Source organism: Polistes dominula, unplaced genomic scaffold (assembly GCF_049000335.1).
Source record: "Polistes dominula isolate Pdom_NZ unplaced genomic scaffold, Pdom_raw_medaka contig_80, whole genome shotgun sequence".
Taxonomy (NCBI): domain Eukaryota; kingdom Metazoa; phylum Arthropoda; class Insecta; order Hymenoptera; family Vespidae; genus Polistes; species Polistes dominula.
In genome coordinates this window covers 2,036,327-2,062,784 of record NW_028301111.1, presented here as the reverse complement: position 1 = coordinate 2,062,784, position 26,458 = coordinate 2,036,327, and the positions used below count along the sequence as shown (strand labels likewise).

The 26,458-nt window shown below is 23.2% G+C and overlaps 3 protein-coding genes across 4 annotated transcripts in view; 1 reads left to right on the top strand and 2 right to left on the bottom strand.

Annotated features, from left to right (window-relative positions):
• The window catches only part of LOC107071673 (tachykinin-like peptides receptor 86C), a 216,674-nt gene extending 199,168 nt beyond the window's left edge, over positions 1-17,506 (bottom strand). The window contains exons 1-4 of one of the 2 annotated variants that reach the window (XR_016178007.1): positions 16,899-17,506; positions 10,182-10,395; positions 536-670; positions 337-417 (exon numbers count right to left, since the gene is read on the bottom strand). Coding sequence is in view for 1 of the 2 variants with exons in the window: in XM_015330865.2 (XP_015186351.2) it covers positions 337-417; positions 536-670; positions 10,182-10,395; positions 16,899-17,187 (719 nt within the window). In the remaining variant the exon portion in view is untranslated. The remainder of the gene's footprint in view (positions 1-336; positions 418-535; positions 671-10,181; positions 10,396-16,898) is intronic. The other variant, XM_015330865.2, reaches the window with a different exon arrangement.
• A 3,120-nt stretch (positions 17,507-20,626) lies between these two features.
• On the top strand, positions 20,627-22,284 carry LOC107071677 (MKI67 FHA domain-interacting nucleolar phosphoprotein-like). The gene is made up of 4 exons (XM_015330869.2): positions 20,627-20,836; positions 20,927-21,133; positions 21,208-21,316; positions 21,589-22,284. Exons 1-4 carry the CDS (start codon positions 20,699-20,701, stop codon positions 21,840-21,842), a joined length of 708 nt encoding a protein of 235 aa, XP_015186355.2. The 5' UTR covers positions 20,627-20,698; the 3' UTR covers positions 21,843-22,284.
• btn (buttonless) lies at positions 21,880-26,345 on the bottom strand. The gene is made up of 4 exons (XM_015330866.2): positions 26,135-26,345; positions 25,089-25,471; positions 22,292-22,458; positions 21,880-22,172 (listed from the first exon to the last, which is right to left on the bottom strand). Exons 1-4 carry the CDS (start codon positions 26,236-26,238, stop codon positions 22,083-22,085), a joined length of 744 nt encoding a protein of 247 aa, XP_015186352.2. The 5' UTR covers positions 26,239-26,345; the 3' UTR covers positions 21,880-22,082.
• Between the last annotated feature and the right edge of the window lie 113 nt (positions 26,346-26,458).

Sequence of the window (26,458 nt, the reverse complement as noted above, 5' to 3'; positions counted from 1 at the left end):
ATTTTTAATTAGACTGAAGTAATTAGGGTTAGAATTCCCTACAGCATAGACATGTATGTATGTATTAATGTATGTATACATGTATATGTAGGTATGTATGATAATGTAATACCTTATGTGGTTAATAACAGGCATATGCTAATTTTATTTTTTTAATTAACTTATTCTGATGCAAAAAAAAAACTTCGTTTAATTATCAAATATCACGAAATTAATTGATATCAATTTTTTTATCGTTCAAATTAAAAACAAATAAAGATTTATTTCAATAGAATATATTTTTATATATTTTTATACAATTATATAAATTTTTTAAATGAAATAAATTTTACTTACGAATATCCAGTTTTACTATTCAAATATTTTCCATCTGGCCAAGATAAATAACAAGAAATCCTTGTTTTATTGTTTGAATATCTGTAATTAATAATAATAATAATAACAATAGTAATAATATTAATAACAATACAAACGTAAGGTATAGATTTTCTTTGAAATGTATAAATATAGATATGTAATTGATATCATTAGTTACCTTGTCTTTGTGATCTTAGAATATAATAGACTGGGTACAGCTAGGATGGACGAAATTGTCCATATTGAAATCAAAGTTAATATAGTTCTCCTTCGGGACATGTGTCTTTTCAAAGGATACATTATAGCCATGTATCTGAAACGGGGTACATAATTAACTATATGCAGGTATCAAAGGACTTAATCAAGTTTTATTAGATCTATTTAACACAATTGACAAAATAAATATATATATATATATACATACAAACAGACTTATTATTCATGCACATTTATATACAAGCACATTTATATTTAGGCACATTTATATAGAAAATGAAGATACTTTTAAAGTGTTATACACCTGAATAAATCGATTATCATTGATGATTGAACAAAAATTGTCAAAGTAGATAAAAATATTGTAATATTTTATTCAATTTAATTGTAATTATAACATTTTTGTAAGAGTTGTGCAATCAATTATGTTGAAAAATAATTTTCTATTATTCTTTTTCTTTAAATTTGTTATTAACGTAAAATATAAAAATTGAAATTATAAAATGTGTAATAAATAATATAATAGGTTTATACATATATACATGTATAAACCTATTATAATAAAATGAACAAAATGATGCCACCCTTTAAATCAAATAAGTTTCCTTCAACACATGTTTTTGTTTGTCTATCATCAATACCAATCGATTTATTTGGTCACACATGTTATCTAAAACATCGAATAATTTATCAGATAAACATTAAGCCGACACACGAAAAAGAAAGATGAGTCTGAAGGGGTAGGGTTGAGGTGACTGTGATGAAGGGATGAGACAAAGTGATATATTCAAGACGACGCTATTTGTTTTGGTTTCTAGAAATTCCAGAAAGAGATAGAGGGAAAGAGACAGAGACAGAAAGGGAGAGAAATACAGAAAGGGTAAAAGAGAGAGGAGAGGGGGTTGAAACTAATCCATTTAAGGGTGCGTAAACCAAGAGGCTTTGAACAACACGATTATTTGCAATGTTCCATATTCGCGGAATCTCAAAGCTGCTCAAACCGAGCTTCTCCTTCTTCCCTTTTCATTGAACTAAAAGTCTGATATTAAAGATGAAATGATCCCCTATTTCATCCTTACTCTTCACTATTTCTATTTCTCTCTCACTTTTTCTCATACATATAGACACGTAGGTGTACTTTTTCTTTCTTTGTTTCAAAGAAGCTTTTTCTGATTTCTACGAATAAAAGGACGACGTGATATCATTCGCGATAACTTGGATCTAATCCACTAGGAAAAATCTTGGCATGATCGGAAATATCGATGAATTACACATTTTTTTTTTTTGTATATATAAAATATTATATTAATATATAAATATATGTTCCCTTATTGGAAGATTTTTTTCATTCTTTTGGTTTTGAGTATATAAATTTTTAATTTGAAACAAAATATAAATATATTGGACTATATTTATTTGGATCGTGATTTTTAAATAAATTATCTTTGCTTTCTTTAATGAATATATATATATATATTTTTAATTAGATTACAATATTTATAACAATTTATGAATATATATTTGCTATCGATGCACGATATTTATAAATATTTTAATATTACATCGTATAATATTCTACAAAAATTGGAAATATTTTAAACATTAATATATAGTATAAAATAATGATTATACAAATTTAATTATTTTATTAATGTGTAAAGGAGAGAAAAAAATAAACAAGAAAAAAAAAAAGAAGAAAAAGAAGAAGAGACAAAATAATAAATGAGTAAACGACGAAGGGTCATATACTCAAAGTGTTTCTTTACGCGTTCGTGTTCTTTCAACTGAAAATCTTCTTCTACCAAAAGAGAGGAAAAAAACAAGGTACTTTGAGCTTTTCTCGTAAAACAGAGAGATGCTTACCGATTTTTGCGTTAATGGAATTTTTTCGTTAATCGAATATCATGGGCGAATCATGTCGTTCTTTTATATCGTACACTCTTTCCTCGTTTATCTTACTCGACCAATTCAAACGTTTCCGCAAGAATCGTGCTACCATTGATTGACAAAACATCAACAAAAAACAAAATACAGAAATTGAAAAAAAAATTCTGACGCAATCATCCCAGAAAAAAAAAATTCTGACACAACCACCCCAGAAAAAAAAATCCTGACGCAATCATCCCAGAAAAAAAAATAAAAATTAAAACGAGTGCATGCAGATTAATTTTTTATGTTACACAAAAGTTAAAAATCAAACAGATAATAATAAAATAGAATGAATTGTTGCAAATTGTTCTGTTTAAAAGAACACAAAAAACAAATACCTCTTTTATAAATGAAAGTTATAATTCTGATTGGAACAAAGAGAACTATTTTTTTTTTTTTTTTTTATATTTAACTCAAAACATTTCGATTTAAATCGATATTATTATACACATATGTGGAAAATAAATAATAGAATAATAAAAAAAAAAAAACAATAATACTAAAAAGAAAGTAGAAAAAAAAATGTAAAAAACGTTGGATAACATATTGGTTGTTTCTTGAATAGAAAATTGGAAATGAAATTCTTTGTCATGTACGACAAACAACTTTAGTTTGCTATTCAAATTTTTTTTCTTAAATGAGACATATATATATATATATATATATATATATATATATATATATATATATATATATATATATATATAGATATTGATTTTAAGTTTATTTTTCGTTAAAAATAACTTAAAGTTTTTTTTCATACTCGTTTCCCTAAAATTTCGTGTGGTAATAATATCCAAGCATCAACAAACTTTCTAGCAACTTCTATGACTACTTTTTCCTTCCTAAAGAAAAGAGAAAGGGTGAGAGATGGGTTGAAAGAGTGAAAGAGGGTGAAAGATGGAGAGAAAAAAAATTGTAAAACGATGTTTTAGCTTTTCCACGTCTTTAAATTGGTAGTAAAAGAAAACTCGTTGAATTTTCTTCGATCTTCTTGAGTAGATTTTCTTCCGAAGTACGCATCAACATCACAAATGTGTACGATATTATTATATAAGTATATATATGTATATAATAGTATGTGTATTGGATAAAATACATGTATGTATATCGGTGTATGTATTAGTGTAAAATATATATTGAACAAGGCCACTATTTTTATCGAAAACGTTGTAGCAAACAACGAATGTTCAACGGTGAAATGGAATGGGTTGTTTTGATCTTTTCTCTCTCTTGTAAAGAAACAAAAAAAACACAAACGAGAAAATTTACAAATAAATAAAAAAAAAAGAAAAATATAATTCTATGGAAGTAAAGAAAATTTTTGTTCCTTTTTAATTTGTACATTTTTTGTTTTGATTTTTTTTTTTTCTTTACAACAGAGAAGACGTGAATAAAAAAAAAATATATGTTTAATTCTATCAGAGTAAAGGTTTTTGTGGTCTTCTTTTTTTTTCTGTTATATTATTTGATAATTCGTATTTGGTTGAAATTAATTACGAAGAAGAAAATTCATTCGTTTTCATCAATCAACATCAAACGTTGAAGTTTCATTTTTATTTCATGATACACACACGCGTGTTATACTTTTATATCAAATTCAATATGATTTTATCTCATCATATTTTCATTATTATTATTTTTATTATATTTATACGCGTGGGTAGATTAAAACATTTTTTTATAACCTAACCTATAAATAAAATTTTTTATTTGTACGTATTTTAGTAAATATTTGTATATTTCTATATTAAATATTATTTGATTTAATTTTTTTTTTTTTTTTACGTAAACCTATATAAACATTATTTATTTTAATTTCATATAATTTTAAAAGAAGTTTTGAATAAACAATAAAAAAAGAGTTGATATCAAGTTTAAGGAAAATTTGACATCAGAGATGTAATTGTAAGATAAGTTAATTCGAGAAAGGTGTTAGTAATAATTAAAATGAAATCCAATGGTATATAGTTATCATTGTTATCACGTAGTATTTTCTATTATATTATCAAATAAGTAATAAACTTGGTACCATGAGTTACTACAAAACTATTTTCTATTCTATATTTCTCTTTCTAACTGTCGTTGACAACCATTCATCCAACGTTTGAACTTTATAACTACGAGTTAGAGAAACCTGAACAAAGTGATGTACACATTTATATGTACACACACATATAAATATACATACAGGGTGATTCATCAGTTATTACCATCTAAATAATTTCGAAAGTATGAAAGTACCAGAAAAGTGGATAAATAAAAAGTTGCATCAAAAACTCAGGACTAAAATAGAATGTTAGTATTTTTTTGATAAATTGAGTCATTTTCGAGATTTATCGATCAACTTTGTTTTTTCAAATATAATGTTATATTTCAATACTTATTTTCGGATAGCGGCTGACAAGACGAATCCAACGATGTGCACCATTAAGTATGATAAATGACAATGACCATTACAAAACAATTCGGAAAATATCTTCACCGTCTTTTGTCAAAACAACTGAAGGTTGACGCAACCTTGACGCGACCACGACGCCACCTGACGTGCAACCGACTTTTTCGCAAGTTTCTACCTTCGTTGACTTTCAAAAATATTAGTGCTGCATATCGTTAAATTCGTCTTGACACCCGCTATCCGAAAATGAGTACTAAAATATAACATTGTATTTAAAAAAACAAAGTTAACCAATAAATCTTGAAAATAGCTGAACCTAACCAAAAAATACTAATATCATATTGTAATACTGAATTTTTTTATGCAACTTTATGCAACTTATGTTTCGTTTTTTTTTCACAAAAAATTACAATTTAAATAACCATGACGAATATATTTGTTTTGCCACTTATTCGTGACGATTATACACGTCAACGCACAGTTAATTTGTTAAAGAAAACATTTCCAGATTTTTATTTATTTTATTTAAATATTAATAATAATAATAATAATAATAATTCTGGTACTGTCATATTTTCGGAGGTATTTAGGTGGCAATAGCTGATGAATCACTTTGCATATATAAAATTGAATTTCTCTTTTACAATGAGAATGATGCTTGTTCTTTCTTTTTAATTTAATAAATATGATCTAATTAATTGGGTTATACATTGCGTTTGGTTTCTACCCACGATGATTCTTCTTTTCATTTGTTATAAAATGAATAATCATATGTATATTGATAATATATAACAGATATAATACTGACAATGAAGTATAGAAAAATAGTAATTTTATTTCTCAACATGTATTATAAAATAATATCGAATAATTATTTTAAAGGATTTATTTTCCATTTAATTAAGTATTAACAATTGCTTCTTTTATTGTAGTGAAAAATATGTCAAAAACAAGAGGAGATTTTGTAATATGGGATTACGTATTTCGTGATGATAGTTCTCATACAAGAAAAGAATGTTTTATATGTTTCTGAATACGAACATTCTCTGATTTTGTTTAACAAAAAAAAAAGGAAAAAAAAGGAATATCATATTTTCACATTTTTATTGAAATAATTAAATAGACGTATAAAAGAAACCCCAAAAAAAAAAAAAAAATAGAAAAAAAATGATTTTAAAACATAATGAAAAACGTCGGATTCGCTGCTTTTTTTCTTCTTCTTCTGTCTCTCTCTCTCTCTCTCTCATTCTCTTTCTCTTTCTCTCATTTTTTTTAAAGATAAAGTATCATATGCTTTATAGCTTGTAAGCTTACAAAAGAATTCTTTAAAAGCCATCTTATCTCAAATAAAAAAAAAAAAAAAAAGAAGGGAATCTTAGAAAAACAATTTTTTTCCACCCCTAAAATTTCAATCGAGATTATTTCTTCCCACCTTGTATATATCGTCCTTGAGAAAATAAAAATGTCTCATGCAGCAATTTTTCATTAGATATTAAAATCTATCTTTAATTATCAATGCACGTGTATTATTTGAAAATACAAAGAAACAAACAAAAATTTATCTTTAGTAAAATATTTTCAATTATTTTTCTTTTGATTTGTTTTTTTTTCTTTTTCTTTTTTCTTTTTTTTTTCTTTTAGGTCTGAGATATGAATTCTTTTCATAATAAAAATAAAAGAAAAAGAAAATAAGTTCATTTAGGAAAACAAAAACAAAAAAAACAATAAAGAAAAAAGGAACATTTAAAAAGAACATCTGCAACTGACAGGATCATAATATCTAATCGACATAGTTTTATAAACTGCGTAGAAGTTTGAAAGGAAAACACACGAAAAGAAAAAAAGAAAAAAAAAAGAAAAGGAATCGCGAGAGTGAAGTTTCTAATGAAAATTGTTTCGATAAGTTTTTAATCAAATGAAAAAAGATCTTCCGTAAAATCAATCATTAATTACTTTCATTAGAAATAACAGAATGAAGAACTTGAACAAATTGAATTTTTATTTTTGTAAAATTAGTCTAACCTAACTTGTTTTCTTTTTTCTTTCACAATTTCGCTTACTGGTAATTCAATTTTTTGACACTTAATTACAAATAAAAAATAATATCTTTATAATTATTTACTTTGTCAAATAATTGTAAACTTTAACAAATTGCATTTTGATTTGTAAAAATTAACCTAACCTAACGTTTTTATTCTAATTTTCACTTCAATTATTGGTAATTCGATTTTGACATTTTTTTATTTAACACTTTGTACAAATAAAAATAAATATCTGTACAATTGTTAAATAAAAAAGATGATATCGATGATGAACGTGTTTTTTTTTTTTTTGAATGTTTATTGAATAAAATAAAAAAATTTGAGTGTCAATGAATTATTCAATAAATTGAACTATGAAATAATTCATTTTGTTGAATAATTAAATTGTAAATATTATTATCGAACAAATAAAAATTAGACATTATTTATATTTGTCGTTCAATCATTTTATAAACAAATTGAATAATGAATTGAATTATGAATAAAAAAATATATTTTCTCAAAGTATATAGGTTATCTTCTAAACGGTGAAATAGTCAAAGATCTTCTTTTACTTTAATTATTCGACCATAATGATCATTAGCAAATATTATTATTAACTTCAATAAATCTACCGTTTCTCAACTGTGAAAAGATGAGAAAGAGAAAGATTGAGAAACTAAGAGAGAGAGAGAGAGAGAAAGAGAGAGAGATAATTCTCTTTAATACATTTAAGATTTCTATCGAATAAAGTTGCTTTACAGTACCCCCATAATTTAAAACTATAATATTTATATATATGAATAAATTCTCATAATTAAATTTTGATTTGTAAAAATATTTTTCTACTTCATTTTTTTTTTTAATTATAAAACAATTTTTACTATTATTTTGTTATTTTAATTTATATATTAATAATAGTTTTTACTTTATTTTTTTTTTTACTTATATTATTTATTATTAGTAGGTTAGCAATTAAGTCATTGCTGATTTTAAAATGCCACCTATCGATAAAATCCTCAATCATTTACTTTCTAACCTAATATTTTGATATTTTATTTTATATGTATATTAATCATATTTTTTACTTTATTTGTTTATACAAAAGAAAAGAAAATAGAACAAGATTTCAATTGTTATTGAATTGAATTTTCAATTTTAAAAATGCCATCTATCGATAATACCTGCAATTATTTATTTTCTAACCTAATATTTTGCTATTTTACTTTATTTCATATATATGAATAATATTTTCTTCTGTATTTTTTTATACAAAAAAAAAAAAAATCAAAAAACATAGAAAAGAAAAAGATCTCAATTGTTATTGGATTAAATTTTTAAAGGAATGGAATTAAAAAAATAAAAAGAAAATACAAAGAATAAATTACATTATTGATGTAATAGGTTTCACTGTGTTATTCAAAATCTTATTACACTTGCATCTTATATGTTACGTGCTAAGGATAAACAAGTTAAACGATAATAAAGGTAAACTGGAATATATTGCGAAAGGATTGCAAAAATATATCAACAGAAAAAAATATCAACTTCCGTTTCGTTGCTGTTGCTTTTTTCTTCTTTTCTTTTTTTCATTTTACTATTTTCTTTTTCATGAAACACGAAACTCTGCTTTACTTTATTTGGATTTAACACGACCACCTGAACCTTGCCATTTTAGAAACCACGAATATTTAAACTACTGTATTTTTCTTTTTGCTCTTTTTTTTTTTTTTGAAAAATTTTGTAAAAAAAAAAAAAATTATTAACAAGAGAAAAATGCGAAATTTTTGCAACGTTATGTTACATGATTTTTTGTGTAATTTTGTTAATTCTTTTTTTTTCTTCTTTTCATTCGCAAAATGTTGTAATGTAATATTTTTTCATTTTACATGTTCTCATTCTCTTTCTCATAAATTTCATCGATTTAGAAGAAAAGTAGAAAAGAATAGGAAAAAGTTTCATTTTCTAAAAGTCGGAATAGATATAAAAACGTATCGATAAGTTTTCTTGTAAGTCCGATTGATTTTGTAAAAAGATAGAAAGGAATAAAAGAAGAAAAAAAAAGAAAAAAAAAGAAAAAGAAAGATCTTTTAACCTTATCTTATTCAAATTTATGCAACTATAGTAACATAATCGTTTGTTAATTCTGTTCAAAGTATGTCAATGAGTGACACACATTACAAATGTTAATAAACAAACGAGTTAATATTAAAAAGTTGATTTTTTGTTTGAAAATCAACAAATATGAGAACAATCTACATTATTTTATAGAATTATTTCTATTTATTTATAATTTAATATAAAAATTTATTATTTAACATTTAATACAATTATTAATAAAATTATTTATTAATATAAAAAATTAAATATATATTTAAATTAAATTGAATTAAATTAAATTAAATTAAATTAAATTAATTAAATATTTTTAATCACAATTTATATTAATGTCATTTAATATTAAATAATTAATATAATATAATATTTTTAATAAATTAATATTATTCTACATTTATTATTATTATTATTATTTAATAATTTAATATCAATAATATCAACAACAACAAATATATAATATATCAATTATCGTATTAATTGTATATTAAAATACTCATATAACATAAAAAAAATATATTTTATTACAAATACCACACAAATTAATTGAAACTCTCGATTTAGTGAAAAGCAAATCCCCTAGAATGAAACTCAGAATTTGAATTGACGTTAAATCCAACCAACTACTAAATTATTATTGACGTTACAATGAACATCAATATTCTAGATTGAATCGAAGAAAATTGGAATAAATTATACTGAAATAATTGTTTAAAGAAAAACTCTTTCACGTAAGTGAAAGACTCTTAACTTAACTTAAGTACTAACTCAAGACGTTTTTACTTGACAATTTAAAAATATCATCGTCAAAATATGACGTTGCGGTATAATAAAGTTGAGGTTATGTTCAAATGTTTCGCACACTCATCGAAATCTATGACCAACAGATGGCACTGAACTTACCTGTATCTTTTTACTTTATTTTTTTTAAATAATTAATTATTTTATAAATAAATTTATGTAATGAAAACGTAGTTGTATGCAAATGCAACGTTGTATAAAAATTTCAAAACACATATACACATACATATATGGAAAAAATTATGTATGAATATGCAAATAATGTTTAATATAAGACGAAGAAGAAATATAGCAACAAAATAATAAATAAATAAAATAAAAAAGATAGAAGATTGAGGGCATACCTGTCGAAAGATATTACCACTAAGGTAAAGACACTTGAAGCGACGGTCACGGGTGCAATAAAATTGTTGATGGTGCAGTAGACGACCCCAAAGGGCCAATTAGAGTTAAGAAGATATATAAAATTAAAGGCGCAGTTAAATAATGACATCATCAGGTCTGCCAACGAGAGATTTACCAAGAAGTAGTTGGTAACTGTACGCATCCGACGATGTGCTATAAAAAAAAATGAAAATTAAAATATAAAATAATTAAGAACAATATAATTTAATATTTAATTAAATAAATAAGTATAAATTTATTTTTTATTTTTTAACGAATACTGTACATATATTTATATATTATAAAATTTTTATATAATTTTTAATTAATTATTTTTATTAATATATGATTCATTCAATTTTCATTAACTAATAATTAATTATTAAATCGTATAATTATAAGTCGTAATTAATTATCAAAAGAATTTTAAATTAAGTCATTTTAAAAGTTTAAATCTCTTTCGAAGAATTACATCGAATTTCTTTCAATTGATTTTATTTTATTTAATTTTTTTTATTTAAAATTCACGTTAGTTGTTTCTTTAATGAATCTATTATTTGTAGATTATTCTATCTTTTAAAGTTTCCATGAAATTTGTGTTTCTTCTTTCTATTTAAATTCAATTTAAGTTTAACATATAAAAAAAAAAAAAGAACGGTAATGTTTGTAACGTTATCGTAATGGCAAAGTGATACTACTTTCAGTTAAAATTGCTCGTTGTAATCATTGACTATTTTGAAAATAAATCAAAGTATCCATTTGCATATCTATTTATGTGTATCCTACACTTTTACTTATGTATTTACTTTAATAGTATCGTTTCAATTTATTTATGCAAATAGTTTTAAACGTTTACAAGTGATTTGAACGAATTTCTAATAAATATTTGCAATGGAACTTTATTGCTTCATTTGTTTATTTATGTGTATAACTTTTACTTATATACTTTAACAGTATCGTTTCAATTTATTTATGCAAATAGTTTTAAACGTTTACAAGTGATTTCAACTAGTTTCTAATAAAAATTTGCAATGGAACTTTATTGCTTTATTTGTTTTTTTTCTTTTATTTTATTTATGATCGTCTTACTCTTTTGTTTTTCTGTTTTTTTTTTAATGTATCTGTGATTAGCTTGTTCTTTTGTTTTCTTTTTTATTGTATCTGTAATTGGCTTGTTATTTTGTTTTCTTTTTTATTGTATCTGTGATTAGCTTGTTCTTTTGTTTTTTTTATTGTATCTGTAATTGGCTTGTTCTTTTGTTTTCTTTTTTATTGTATCTGTGATTAGCTTGTTCTTTTGTTTTCTTTTTTATTGTATCTGTAATTGGCTTGTTCTTTTGCTTTCTTTTTTATTGTATCTGTGATTGGCTTGTTCTTTTGTTTTCTTTTTTATTGTATCTGTGATTAGCTTGTTCTTTTGTTTTCTTTTTTATTGTATCTGTAATTGGCTTGTTATTTTGTTTTCTTTTTTATTGTATCTGTGATTAGCTTGTTCTTTTGTTTTTTTTATTGTATCTGTAATTGGCTTGTTCTTTTGCTTTCTTTTTTATTGTATCTGTGATTGGCTTGTTCTTTTGTTTTATTCTTTTTTTCTTCTTCTTGAAATTTTTTTACATAAATTTAAATTATGTAAATAATATACTGGCAATATTGAAAACAAAAAAAAAAAAGAAAGAAAAATAACTAACCACGAACATAGGATACGAAACAAATAAATTTGTTATGTTTGAGAAAGGTGAGAGTAAGTGAGAGAAAAATAAAGAGAAACAGAGTGTGATAGAGAGAAAGAGATGAAGAAAAAGGGACAAGAAATGAAAAGGGAAATAGTTAAATATTCATAAGATGTACTCTAGAGCATCTGGATAACACAGTTTGGAGCATCGTCCATACAATAATGAAATTTTAATTTTTACTTGTTCTTAATGGACGAGAAATAATTAAAATTAGCTTGAATATAAAAATATTTTTTAATTTTTATTCTATATTGTAATTTTTTCTTTGTTTTCTGCATCATTTAAACCACCTTTTAAAAATATTTTTATTTTTTATTTTGTGTATTTCGTATTTTCTTTTTTTTATTTCTTCTTTTTTTTCCTGCTTCATTTAAATCTCTTTTTATAAATATTTTTATTTTTTACTTTGTATCTTCTCTCTTTCTCTGTTTTTTTTTTCTGGATCATTTAAATTACTTTTTAAAAATCTTTTTTATCTTTTACTTTGTATTTTCTTTCTCCTTCTTTATTTCTCTTTTTTTGTTCTGCATCATTGAAACTACTTTTTAAATTTTTGTTTTTCTCTTATTACAAAACAAAATAATTTTGTAATATTAAAAAACATAAATGAAAAATAAAAATGGAAAGGTATATAATGTCTTAATTAAATTATCTATTTATCAAATTTTTTTAATCGAATTAATATCAAATTTATTAGATACCGTATATATACTTAAGAAAAAAATATCATAAAAATTGATTACAATCTTTGATAATATAATTATACATTTTATACAGATTGGTGGTGAGAGGAAGAACAAGAAGAAAGGGTCCAACGAAAAAAAAAAAAAAAAAAAAAAAAAAAAACAACAAAAAAATGGGTGTGATAAGTGTTTTTTCTGATATTACCGAACATTTTTATTCGTCCTTCGTAAAAGTAATTTGTGTAACCATTAAATTTCTCCAACGATAAAATAAGCAAGTTCTTCACCCACACCTTTAATTTTTTTCCCTCTAATGTTGATTCAGCTTCTATACTCACGTAATAAACTTATAATAAATGTGTCTGTAATACAAAAAAAAAATTCTCCTTTTCTTAAATAAAAAGTTGTTGTAAAATAAACCAAGAAAAAAAAAACCAAAAAACAGACTGTTCAAAAATAAAACAAGAAACACAAATTGTTCAAAAATAAAAACAAAAAACACAAATTGTTCAAAAATACAACAAAAGAAACTTTTTTTACAGACTTTAATTATCTCAATTATTTTTACACGAATTTTTCTTGTTGTTTTCTCTTTTTTTCTTTCTTTTTTTTTTTTTTTGTTTAGTTTAAGTGAAAATTATTAAGTAAAAAAAAAAAAATCGATCATAATATATTCTCCATTTTATCTAACTTTTTCTTTTTTTTTTAAATCAATATTTCACGATACTCGTTTTCTATCTAGTCCGATAACTGAACGTGAAAAAAAAAAAAGAAAAAAAAAAGACATATTTCTACGACCTCCAAGGTTTTTTTCTTTTTTTTCTTTTTTTCTTTCTTTTTTAAACCATCTATTATCGAAAATCCACTTTATCATTTTTTGATTTTATTTATCATTTTTAACATGTGACAAATAAGAACGATTGTATTTCGTAGGAACAAAAGAACAATAGAAATGAACGTAAAATGATAATGTGATTTATAAAAATGATTTATAAAAATGATTTATAAAAATGATTTATAAAAATGATTTATCAAAATGATTTATCAAAATGATTTATCAAAATGATTAAGAAAAAAAAACATAAAAAACATCTTACTTAATAGAAATATTATTTTTTATATATTATTATAATCAAAATTAATCAACATTTTTATAATTATATAATTTTATAATTGTTGTATCGATATATTATAAAAATACTCTGTTTGCAATTATATTGTTATAGAAAAAGAAAAGGAAAAAAAAAAAAAGTAGAAAAAAAATATGAAGAAAGTTTGAACAAAAATGATAAATGTCGAAAGTTACCTATCATTGACACGTGTCACCATCGTCGTCGAATTTTTGTGTATTCTCGACGTTGTAGGGGAGGCGTTAGGGATTTATATAAAAATCACGTAAGTCCAAAAATTCAGTCTATAATAAAAAAAAAAAAAAAAAAAAAAAAAAAAAAATAAAGAAGAAGGGGAGGGAAAAGATTTGAGGATCATCATCAATGTTTTCTCTCACTCTCCTCGGTCAGAAACTTTCTTTTTTCTACGACTTGTATTAATCATATCCTTTTTGATACTCTGTCCTGTGTTCGTCGTTTTTATGTCAATAAATTTGTCATCAAAGAAAATAATCTAGATAAACTAGTTATTATTACGATTACAGTTTGTTTGTTTTTTTTCTTTATTTTTTTTTTTTTTTTTTTTTTTTATTGAATATTAATTACACACATATGTCAATGTTATTTATAATGAAAAAGTAAAGTGTGGCAATCTTTTCATCGAATACATGAAGAAACTTGTTAACAAGAAAACAAAAAAAAAAAAGAAAAAAAAAAAAGAAATACAAACACACATATGTTTTTTTCCCTCCCAATACTCGAAGTAAAAGATCGATAACGAAGCATGCAATCATGATGTTTGCATAAAATTTTTTTTTCTTTTTTTTCTTTTTTTTCATAATCCTGTCGTTTACAAACGCTTATTTTATGCATAAAAAGATTATACATATATATATTATAATTGATATATATCTATGTCTTCTATAGAAATGTTTGAATAAAAATTTCAAAGCGAGAATAAATTGCAAGGCTAATTGGAAGCTTTAAGGGAAAAATATTGGATCGAATGATAAATAATATTTTAGAATATTTATTATTCTTTTATCTTTTAATTACTGATATTATATATAATATGTTTTTATTGTAAATGTTTAATATTATTTTAAATCAAAATAAATCACATAAAAGTTATTTTATGTATTGAACAATATATTTAATATAATTTATTGGGATCTCTAGCACTTGAATACGTTATCTGGTGGCTAAATTCAAAATTAAAGTAAATCGGTCGAATTGCTACGCCAAGTGGGATCTTTAGCACTTGAATACGCTATCTGGTGGCTAAATTCAAAATTAAATTAGATAGGTATAATTGCTAGGCCACGCCTCTGCTAAAGATCTCAATACAAATTTTGTTATTTGTAATACTTTTTTTTTTTATATTCATATATTCTTTTTCTTTTTATATTTTTCAATTTACATAATATTTCTACGTTAATTTCACATTACACGATAATTAGGTTATGTTTTCTTACTATATACATACGTTTTTAATCGTATTACTTTTCTTTTTTCATATTACATTTTTATACATAAAATATAGGATTATTAGTAAAGTAATTTTGTTTGTTTGTTTTTTTTTCCTAACACAATAAATACATTAATTAATGTAAACCTTTAAATAACAACGTGTGAGATCAGTGAGTTGTTAATTTTAATTAATTCAACTGTTTACGCCCACTTGAAATGCGTAGGTTTAACCTCAAACAGCTAAAATTGTCTTCATTTTTACCAAAAAAAAAAAAAAAAAAAAAATTACAAAAATATTACATAATATATACGTATACTTTGGAATTTTATTTAACAATGGATAACATGAAGAAAGAACTTTTTCTTTCTTATGTAAGAATAGTATATCAGTTTTGTTAACGTGTAATATATGTCAGATATCTACCCTTCTTTTTTTTGTTCCCATCCCCTCCCCCTGCCCCTCCCCTACCCCTGACCCCTTAAAGTGTCTTTCTAACCATAAGTGTATTGTGATACAGAAAAAAAAAAAAAGATAGAGAGAGAGTATCGTTATGATGGTAATAAATATATGTTCGAGGATAAGAAAATCCTTCAAAAGACGTAAATCATTTTCTGTAACGTAATATCTTTCTTTCTACGTATTTCGTCGATCGATTAGGTATAAGATTTCTATATTTGTTAATTCATGTATAAATGACGAGTCACTTAACTCGAATATCAAGTGAGGTAATTAATTCTATTTCTGAAACAATGAAAATGAAATCATGATTGACGTTGATTTTCGCATGATTATTTTATATCGTTAATTAGACGTTAGTTATCTTGAAAGATATTTAAAGAGAGATATATTTTCATTGATAAAATAAATCCCTTCTTATTTAGATAATTTAAACTATTAAACTAATTTGAAATCATCAAAATAGTACTTTTTAACTGATAATATCTATGAAACGTTTAGCAATGAGTTTTGATTTTTAATCAGAGAGAAAATTATTATATTTTAATATGAAAATGAAATGTGTGTGTATGTGTTTTTTTTTTTTTTTTTTAATTAAAAAAGTAAATAGACGAAAACTAAGGAATTTTGTATCGTAAAATAATTTCATTTGAAATTTCTAATATAATTATATAATTATTAAAAATAATAATATTACAAAATATAATATACAATTATATGTAATTATTATTTTGTATTAATTAAAAAATAATATATTTAATTTATATTTAATGTAATATATTATTTATAATAATAATAATAATTAAAAATTAATATAATTATATATCATATGTAATTTATAATATATTATATAATTTATATATATTTTAAATATATAAAATAATATTAAATTATAAATAATATATAATTATATTAATTTTTAATTTATTTAATTTTTTAAAATAAACAAACCCATACGCAAAATTAAATAAATGTTGTAAAAGAAAAAAACAAAATAAGAAAAATAAATAATCTATGATTTCGTTGAAACACAATTCGTAAATATTTTTATCGTAATCGTTATCTCAACTCTCATTTAAATGAAATGATAGAAAAGAATTTGTTACTTTGAAGAAAAATGTCTCGTCTAATATTACAATGATATTTAATGACACATTTTTTCTATCGTAAATATCACAAATTACTTTTATAAAATAAATATATATATATATATATTTTCTCTTACCAAGTACTATCCACATGACGATTATATTTCCACCGGTTGCTATTAATAAAATAATAGCAAAGATCAATGACCATGAAAGTTTTTGCCACCATGGTAAATCATATGGACGTTCTTGTTCACCGTGAAAACATTCGAAAAATGCATCTTGTTCTGATACCTTTAACAATGGCAATGTTTCATCTAACAACGAGATAAGTTCGCTGTAATTTAATTTTGTTAATGTTGATACGTTAGTTTTTAAAACGAACGTACTACAATTGTACAAATGAAACAAATTCACACTTTTCATATTTTTTTAATCCAACACTTTATGTAGATTTAAATAAAAACACTGTCCAATATTTTTTATCCATAGAAATTCATTCACACACTGGACACCATAATCTCGGATTTAATTACTTAATAATTAGATTCTCAACTTTTGCACGAATATTAAATATTTGAATAATACAATTGTCACCAAAAAAAGAAAAAAAGAAAAACAGACAAACTTCTTTCATTTAAATTTTAATTTTAATTAACTAATGCATTTGTTGTTGTTTTTTTTTTTTGGTTCTTATAATTAGGTGCGAAGTTTTTTTTGTGAAACAATTTATTTATAAAATTATGAAATGTATGTGTATGAGTTAAATTAAATTAATTAATCTTTTGAATTATTTCAATTTTTTTTTTTAATAAATTATTATTTAGATTGTATTTTTAACAATAATTTGTTTGTTTTCTTATTATTATAGATTATATTATTTTTATATTATTATTATTATTATTATTATTATTATTATTGTACAGTCTTGTTAAGAGTATTGTCACACAGACACACAAGAAATCCTTTGATAAATTTGAGAGATGATAAATGTGAACTTTTTATAAATTCAAAGTACTTTTTTTTTTACAGTTTGTAGTAAAACTCTTGTATTTAATATAATACGATCATAACATCATTTTTCTCTTTTAAATCTTCCATCAGTTTTTATTCATAACGTATATATATATATATATAGATGTATTAAATGAAACTGATCTCGTATTTTCCTCTTGAATTTTTATTATGTTAATTCACATTTATTTATTTACAATTAAATAGAATCTCTCACAATGTTGATTATTCCTTTATCAACTAAATATTCGACAATGATCTTTTTGACGATCTCAAATGAATAATTTAATTATTATTATTATTATTATTATTATTATTATTTAATTGATGAATAATTTATAACGTTAATTAACATTCAGCACCATTAATTTGTACACAATGTGAAAATTCTATTTATAATATAATTTATAATTGTTTCTTGTTTAATTTGAAACACATTTAAGGCATTGATATAATCTAAAAAAAAAAAAAAAATAAAAAAAAAAACGACGATTTTTATATTGCACTTTTACTTTGGACAATAAAATTCTTTAGAAAAATTGATTACAAAATTACACGCATGAATTCTCATATCTCGTGTCCTTTCTTTATCAATAAATGGTGACCACCAAGCATACACCATAATTTAAAAAATCACCAAGTAAAAATTAAAAATGATAAGATGAAAATTATGATTTAAACATTTCTTTTTAATAAAAAGTTTCCTTTGGATCGAAATCAAATATCGATCATTTCGTAAATTCAAATTAAAAAAAAAAAAAAATACAATAAAATGATTAATATTGATTATTTATGTTTGTTTTTAATTTGATTAATTGTATTTTTATTTTTTTTTATTTTTGTATTTTTGTTGTTTGATTCTAACACATCGTGTACGTTCTATCCTATTTTAGATTGATATAACTAAAATAAAAGCAAGAGGTTTTCATTGGGTACCGTTCCCACGAGCCTCGACGGAGATACTGAAGCCTTGAAAAGCATGTTCATTCAAACATGCATGCGCAATAGCAACGTACAACCCTTGTTACCTCTCATCTCTGTTTCTTTACATTCACCCTCTTTTTATAACACATTTTTAAAATTTCTAATTTACTGAGAAAATTCAAATGTTATTTTTTATTCAATAATATTATTCATAACGTTATTTTTCGTTCCTAAGTTGTATCATGCTATAGTTTGCTTATTTTTATTATCTTTATTAATTATCATAAAGTTAATTTAAATATTTATATAATTATATGTGAAATAATAACACGTCCTAACTAAAGAAACAAAAAAAGAAGAAGAAGAAGATGATATGCATATATATTCATTAAAATAATCTAATTAATATTAATTAAATCATAATTATAAGTTTAAACAGTATGATATTAGAATAAAAAGAATAATGTTATTTTATTCGTGCATACTAAATCAAAATGTAGGTTCCAAAATATTGATATGAGATAAACTTTTGAAATTTCAATCTCACTAGAGCATATTCTTAATTTTAAGTACCCGCATATTACTAAAAGTTTTAATAGATGGATTAATGTTATACGGTAGAATAAGGAAACGTAAGTTACAACATAGATAGAAAATTCCATTTGGAAAATAAAATATTGAATAAAAATCCGAAAGAAAAGAAAAGAAAGAAATAAGAATTATGAAGCAATACAAATATTTTCTAAGTAAAAATCTATTGATTTTCATTTAATATACTCAAACAATTTATTATCTAAACAGTTTAATCCATTTTCTATTTTATTCATCTCTTCTTATCCTTCTTCTTTTTCTTTTAGTTTATTTCACGTCCTATGGGAACTGTTGCCTATATACATTTCGAGAGACTATAGCCAACAATATGATTTTCAGATTGCCTTACTTACCATAAAAATGTCAGAGAATGAGAATTTTCATGCATTTAGGAAAAGGGTTGAATACCATTTGAGATATACTACTACCAATAATAGAAAAGCTTAAGAATTTCTTCCATATTGGTTTAATTTATTCTTATTTTCAATAATTTATATATTTTAATATGAAAATTTAATTAAAACTGTTCATCTCACAAGCCTAACATAAAAATGTTTTAAAAAAATATTTTTTGGCTTTATTTTTCATTGATTTTTATAAATATGGTCTCATCCGAAAGAATAAGGAGAAGAAAGAATATCATTTTTTTTGCCACATTTAAACTACAAATATATATATATATATATATATATATATGCAACTTTATAAATTGAAATAATAAAAATAGAAAACGACAAATATCGATTGATGTTTTAAACCCAGGATAAATACTTGTAAACATAAAATATTTCATCAAAAAAAAAAAAAAAAAGAAGAAAACATTTTTAAAATCTGATGATTCTCATTGTTTTCCAATTAGTTTTTTTGTTTTAATTTAAACATGATGCATGTTAATGGTATACCTAGAATTTTGTTTATGTTTATATTAAATCCTATCATTAAGATTTATTTAGAATCTCGATGAATACATGTTATATTTTTTAAATCGTTTGATACAATATAGATTTTAGTTAAAGCAAATGAAAAGATTAAAACTTCATTTCTTCTTTTTTGATTTCCTAAAGAAAAATATTTTTTTAATAGTCTTTTCAATTCTATTTCACATAACCAAATATTTTTATTAATGCATTTTATTTAAATATAAAACATATATATATATTTATTTATTTACATCTTTGATCAATTATTATTTTTATAATTAATATAATAAATTCAAATATATAAAAAATGCGAAGTAATGTAGCTGTTGAATTTCCTGCACTTTACTCGACCAATCAGAACGTCGCATTAGCAGTAGCTACACTCAGATGTCGTTTGCGCAGCCTAGTGGAGAATCGTCTAATCAATCGCTCGCTCGCTCGTGTGTGCACGTGGTGTTGTGTTTTATGTGAAATAATAATTTATCAAAATGAAAATAAAAAGTGCAACAAAAGTGTTAAGAGATAAAGCTCTTAGAAAAGCTGTGTCTAATAAGACAAGAGTTTCCAAAAATTCTGGTGAATCGGCATTAAAAAAAGCTGTGAAAAATGTGAAAGAAGTTATTGAGGTTAGAATTCATTTATAATTATACATTTTTCTAAGAATACCTTTTTAATATCAATAGTAAATACATTCTTGATTTCAAATACTTTTATAGAAAAAACAAATTGAAAATAGATCAGCAAGAGATAAGTTGAAAGAATCACTTATTAAGAAAACTGCAAGAAAGAAGCTTCCATTTACTTTTAAAAAAGGGGTTGTATACCTTGGTCACATACCACATGGGTTCTTTGAAGAACAAATGAAAGACTTTTTCTCACAATTTGGTAGAGTTACCAGAGTAAGGCTTGTAAGGTCTAGCAAGGTACGTACTCAATTTGCATACATTTGGTTTCTTCGATGCACACACATACTTTATACCATTTTATCATTTTGTAGACTGGAAGAAGCCGTGGTTTTGGTTACGTTGAATTTGTAGTTCCTGAGGTTGCTAAAATAGCAGCAGAAACAATGAATAATTATCTTATGTGTGGTAGATTAATGAAAGGTATTTATATATAGAAATATTAGTTGTTATGTTACAGTGTAATGTGGTATGAAAGTATTTTGTTCGATAACATACATATCATTAATTTATTTTGTTCAATAATGTTCTGGTAAATTACTGAAAGATATTTATATTAGTTTATGTTAGATCACAGTGCAATATGAAAATAATTTGTTCGATGTTTACCAACATACTTAACATTAATATAATTTTGTTTGATAACACGTAACAACATATATACCATTAATTTATTTTGTACAATAAACGTTTAGCAACATACATACCACCAGAGAAACAACACTTTGGCTTCTTCGTTGGAAAAAGTTGGTCACAGACTGCATATCCCACAGCGATAAATAGAAAGAAGATAACTGCTGATAGAAATTCCATAATAAGTGACAATAAGCACAAACAGTATAAGAAGAAATGTTTACGAAATCTCACAAAGTTGGAGGAGAAGTTAAAAGCAAAAGGTATTGATTTAAAATTCACACCAGTGGTTGACTGTGTCGATGAACAGACATAATGGGGTTTCATATTTTAATTCTTTAATGTGATTTTCATTAATATTTTATTCATTTTTTTTTTTGGTTCCTTACAAAACTAATTACAACTTAAATTAATACAGTTAAATATTAGATCATTTGTTTTAAGTAATGTACAAATTTTTGAAAAGAATTGACACATAACTTATTACAAGTAAAAATTAAGTAACATTAGCTATTATGTACAATTAAATATGTGTATGTTGTAATAATTAAGCGTATCAAGAAAGCGTTTTACAGTTTTGTAAATTAACTGCATTTCCTTTAGTTCTTTTCCACTTCATTCGTCTATTTTGAAACCATACCTTAACCTAAATATACAAATAGATAAGGATAGATAAGATTTTAGCAATAATTTTGTTACAAATATCATGTATAAAATATATAATTATAAAATATAAAAATATAAATTATTGAATATAATTCTTACTTGACGATCTGTTAAACCCAATGCAACAGCTATCTCATATCGTCGTAAACGTGTCAAATAATTGCCATGTGCAAATTCATTTTCTAAATAACACACTTGTTGCTTCGTGAATGCTGTCCTCTCTTTGCGAGGTCTGTCAACTGTATTATTTGATGTTCTTCTATTTTCTATAATATAAACAAAATCAATTTTTAACATAAATATATATTGGAAATATTAATATTCACTTGATCAGTATTATTATTATTAATTAATATACAAATATTCTGTTCAATTTAATTTAGTATGTTGATTTAAAACATTTGCAATTATTGATCAGTTTAAACATCAGTCTCATCATTACAAATAAATAAATAAATAAATGTGATTGGTCAAGTAGTAGGAGGATCATGTGGAATAATTTCTTAAAGTGTGCAATTTTCTTGCTGCTCTTCTTAGAACGACAAGAGGATTTTACCACGAACCAAACTTTTTGTCGTATTATATACCGCGTGTTGATGAAAATAGCCTCATATTCGATGCGTCATTGCACAAGTAGTGAGTAGTACACCGTGCCGACTGATAAACTCTTGTGTGTATGTTGTGTATGTTTATGTGTGGGATGTTGATGCCGCTTCTAAAACGTTTGGCTTCATTGAAATACGCGTATATGTTTAAAAAAAAAAAAAAAAAAAATATCTAAACTGCCGCTTTAGAACTCCGGTGTGCTGGTTTAACGAAGTACCCTTAGAACTTGATTCATTTTTTCTTTTATTTCTTTTGCTATTTTTTGTTTCTAGTGTCGGCTAGTTTAATTACTTAAATGACGTCAATCGTTGAAATTTTGTTGATAACAACGATAATTATTAGTATGACTAGAGTAGAATGAGAATGATGATGATGATAATAATAATGATTTTTTTATTTTATTAATTTTAAGTATCATTTGATTTTAATGATAATAAGATATAAAATTTTGTTTATGAACTTTGAGGATTTTTTTTTAGTAATATTTAATTGTACGATTGATAAATAATATTTATCAAAGTTATAATATTATAAAGTTCTTTTTAATAATAATAGCTTTTGGTAATTTTTAGTAACTTTACAGTTCTTTTAATTTGAGCAAAATACAAATATATTTATTTATTCACAATAGGATATTTTTATTAGATTGCTAATTATTAAATTAATATTTAAAATATATGATTGGTATTTATAAAATCGAATTATTTTCTTATTTTATTCTATAAAACAATGTTACATTAAAATTAATAAAGAGTTTTATAAAGAATAATTAGATTATTTCATATTAATATAAATGTAATATCATAAAGATAATAACAAATATTTGTTATTATTAGTATATTAATTTTTAATTTAATTTAATTTTATAGAGTATATATATTATTTAATTTTTAATTTTTTTTTAATTTAATATTTATTTTTCTAATTTTATTCTATAAAACAACGTCATTGAATTTAACAAAAAATTATTAAATTATTTGAAATTAATATCAAACGTAATATCATTAAAATAATACCAAATATTTGCTATTATTAGAATATTAATTTGTAATTTAATTTAATTTAATTTATTAATTAATTTCAATATTTTTAATTTAATTTTTTTTTAATTTAATATCCCTGGTAATGCAATACTTTTATAAATAAATACCAATCACATGGATTTGACCAAATATTGATGAAAAAAAAAATGAATGGAAACAAATAAATCAAAGTGATTAAAAAATATTGAATCAAAATAGAAGAAAAATATTTTTAATATTTAAAAAAAAAAAAAGATATATTCTTATATATATATATATATATATATATAAAACAAAATTTTTTTTTCGTATAATTTTAAAAGTTAAAGAACACAAAGTGGAATAATCGTTTCAATATTAACGATTACTTGGTAATAAAATTGAAAGTATAAAGGGCTAACACAATTAGGCACAAGTTTCTTACGTAATATTTGCGTGGTTATAATGAGTACCAATGCTGATATAACGTCCTCATAAATATTTAGGCTACGTTTGGGTCCCTTTACAGCCTCATCGGCGACGGTAAAGCCATAAAAGCGGTTAATGCAAACGGATTATCAACAAGCAAATGTCGTCGGTATGCGAAAGTTGATCATAAAAATCTTTCGTTTTTATGTCCCTTCGATCGAGAACTTGCATCTCTTGCCCTTTTACGAAAGAAAAAAAAGAGAAAGAGAAAGAGAGAGAGAGAGAGAGAGAGAGAGAAATCGATGGGGTTAAAAGAAAGAAAATAAGAAAATAAATTATTTGAACTTTTTTTATTGATCGATTTAATCGATCATTTAATTAGCACGAATTGGTACTTGGTATTTTCACGAATGATCTAATTCGATACAAATTTTTCTTCCTTTCATACATATATATATATTTTTTAATTTAATAAATAATATTTAATTTAATATATATTATATTTTATATTATATTATATTAATACAAATATTTTATTATAATATAAATATAAATATAAATATATTACAATATAATATGTAATATATTTTTTTATATAATATAAATTATATATTATATAAATGATATTTTGTATTAATATAAATAAATATATAAATATAAATGCAAATAAAATATATTTTATTTAAGAATTTCATATATATATATATATTTTATATTTTAAGGAAGAAGAGAACTTATATGTGTATGTTTGTTTGCTGTCAATCTATGTGCACGTGTATTCATATATTTCATATATTTACTTTTATTTATATATTTTTTTTTATTTTTTTTTCTATTTTTTTTTCCTTATCAAAACTTACCGTGATCGATGATTCGTGATTCTTCTTCTTCTTCTTCATCGTAAGAAAAGTTTAGAAGATGATCCACTTGTGATTGAGCGTTAGTTGTTGGCCAAGTTTGAAACTTGGTATCTCTTTCGTTATCTGTTACGTTACTTTGTAAATTTCTTGGAAAGTGTAACATTTCTCCCTTTCGATAAAACGTTCCTGCTGTTGTTGTTGTAGTAGTGGTGGTAGTAGTGGTGGTAATGGTGGTGGTAGTAGCTGTAACTTCTTGACTGTAGATATTTTTTTCCGATAAAAAATCAGGAGACATATCACCACACAACGTTGTTGTTGTATCTTCTTTATCAAATCTTTGTTCGATTGGTGTATTACAATTTTGTTGATAATATTGACTCCACCTTGTATTAATCAATTATAAACGATTTATTATACAAAAAAGATTTCAATGAAAAAGAGAAAAAAAATGAAAACAAACGTATACAAATGTACAGCAAGATTTATCGATAATTGTATTGCATTAATACAATGTTTCATTTTACAAAATATTATTATTTGTATCATTATGATTATTACATAGAAATGATTTTGAACACTTGATCTACGAACTGAACCAATTTGACTCATTACAAATTTGATTACTATATATATATATATATATTTTATTTTTTAAGAAACATATGTTGATTCTTAGTTACCAATTATGAACGACGTATTACAAAAAAGATTTAAATAATAAAAAAAATAAAATAAAACAAATAAGAATGTACAACATTATTTATCGATACAATTGTATTGTATCTAATTCATCTTTCGTTTTACAAAAGATTATTATTAATATTATTATTATTATTATTACTATTATTAAATAGAAATAATTTTGAACACTAGATTTACGAACTGAACCAATTTGACTCATTGCAAATTTGATTAATATATATATATACATGTATATTTTATTTTTTAAGAAACATATATTGATTTTTAGTTACCCCTAATAATGTATAATTTAGTTATTATTATATAGTTATTATAATATTAGTTATATAAATAGGTATGTATACCTGTAAGTACAATAATTTTGTTTTGTATTGATGTTCTGCGAATAACCACCAATGCCATAATATGGAGCAAGTAGTTGATGGTTGGTAAGTATGGTTGACCCCATTTCTTTTGAAGTATTAACAACATTCGATGTTGAAGATCGATTCCAAAATTTATTATTCCACTCTATTATTTCATTTGTTAGTTTTGGATTTGTATTAACGTTGTCAATCCAGGATTCCATCTTTAATGAATTTTTAATTTTTTTTCCTTTTTTTATTTCAAGGTAATTTTTATAAACTATGCTAATTTTTATTTATTGTTACAATTATCTTTTTATTGAA

What these genes read in the sequence shown, in the direction of transcription:
- LOC107071677 (XM_015330869.2), top strand. Translation starts at nt 20,699, where the DNA reads ATGAAAATAAAAAGTGCAACAAAAGTGTTAAGAGATAAAGCTCTTAGA. An exon ending in ATGTGAAAGAAGTTATTGAG is followed by an intron (nt 20,837 to 20,926) that starts GTTAGAATTCAT and finishes ATACTTTTATAG; the next exon opens with AAAAAACAAATTGAAAATAG. An exon ending in GTGTGGTAGATTAATGAAAG is followed by an intron (nt 21,317 to 21,588) that starts GTATTTATATAT and finishes ATAAACGTTTAG; the next exon opens with CAACATACATACCACCAGAG.
- btn (XM_015330866.2), bottom strand. Translation starts at nt 26,238, where the DNA reads ATGGGGTCAACCATACTTACCAACCATCAACTACTTGCTCCATATTAT. An exon ending in CAAAATTATTGTACTTACAG is followed by an intron (nt 25,472 to 26,134) that starts GTATACATACCT and finishes GATTAATACAAG; the next exon opens with GTGGAGTCAATATTATCAAC. An exon ending in TGGGTTTAACAGATCGTCAA is followed by an intron (nt 22,173 to 22,291) that starts GTAAGAATTATA and finishes TTGTATATTTAG; the next exon opens with GTTAAGGTATGGTTTCAAAA.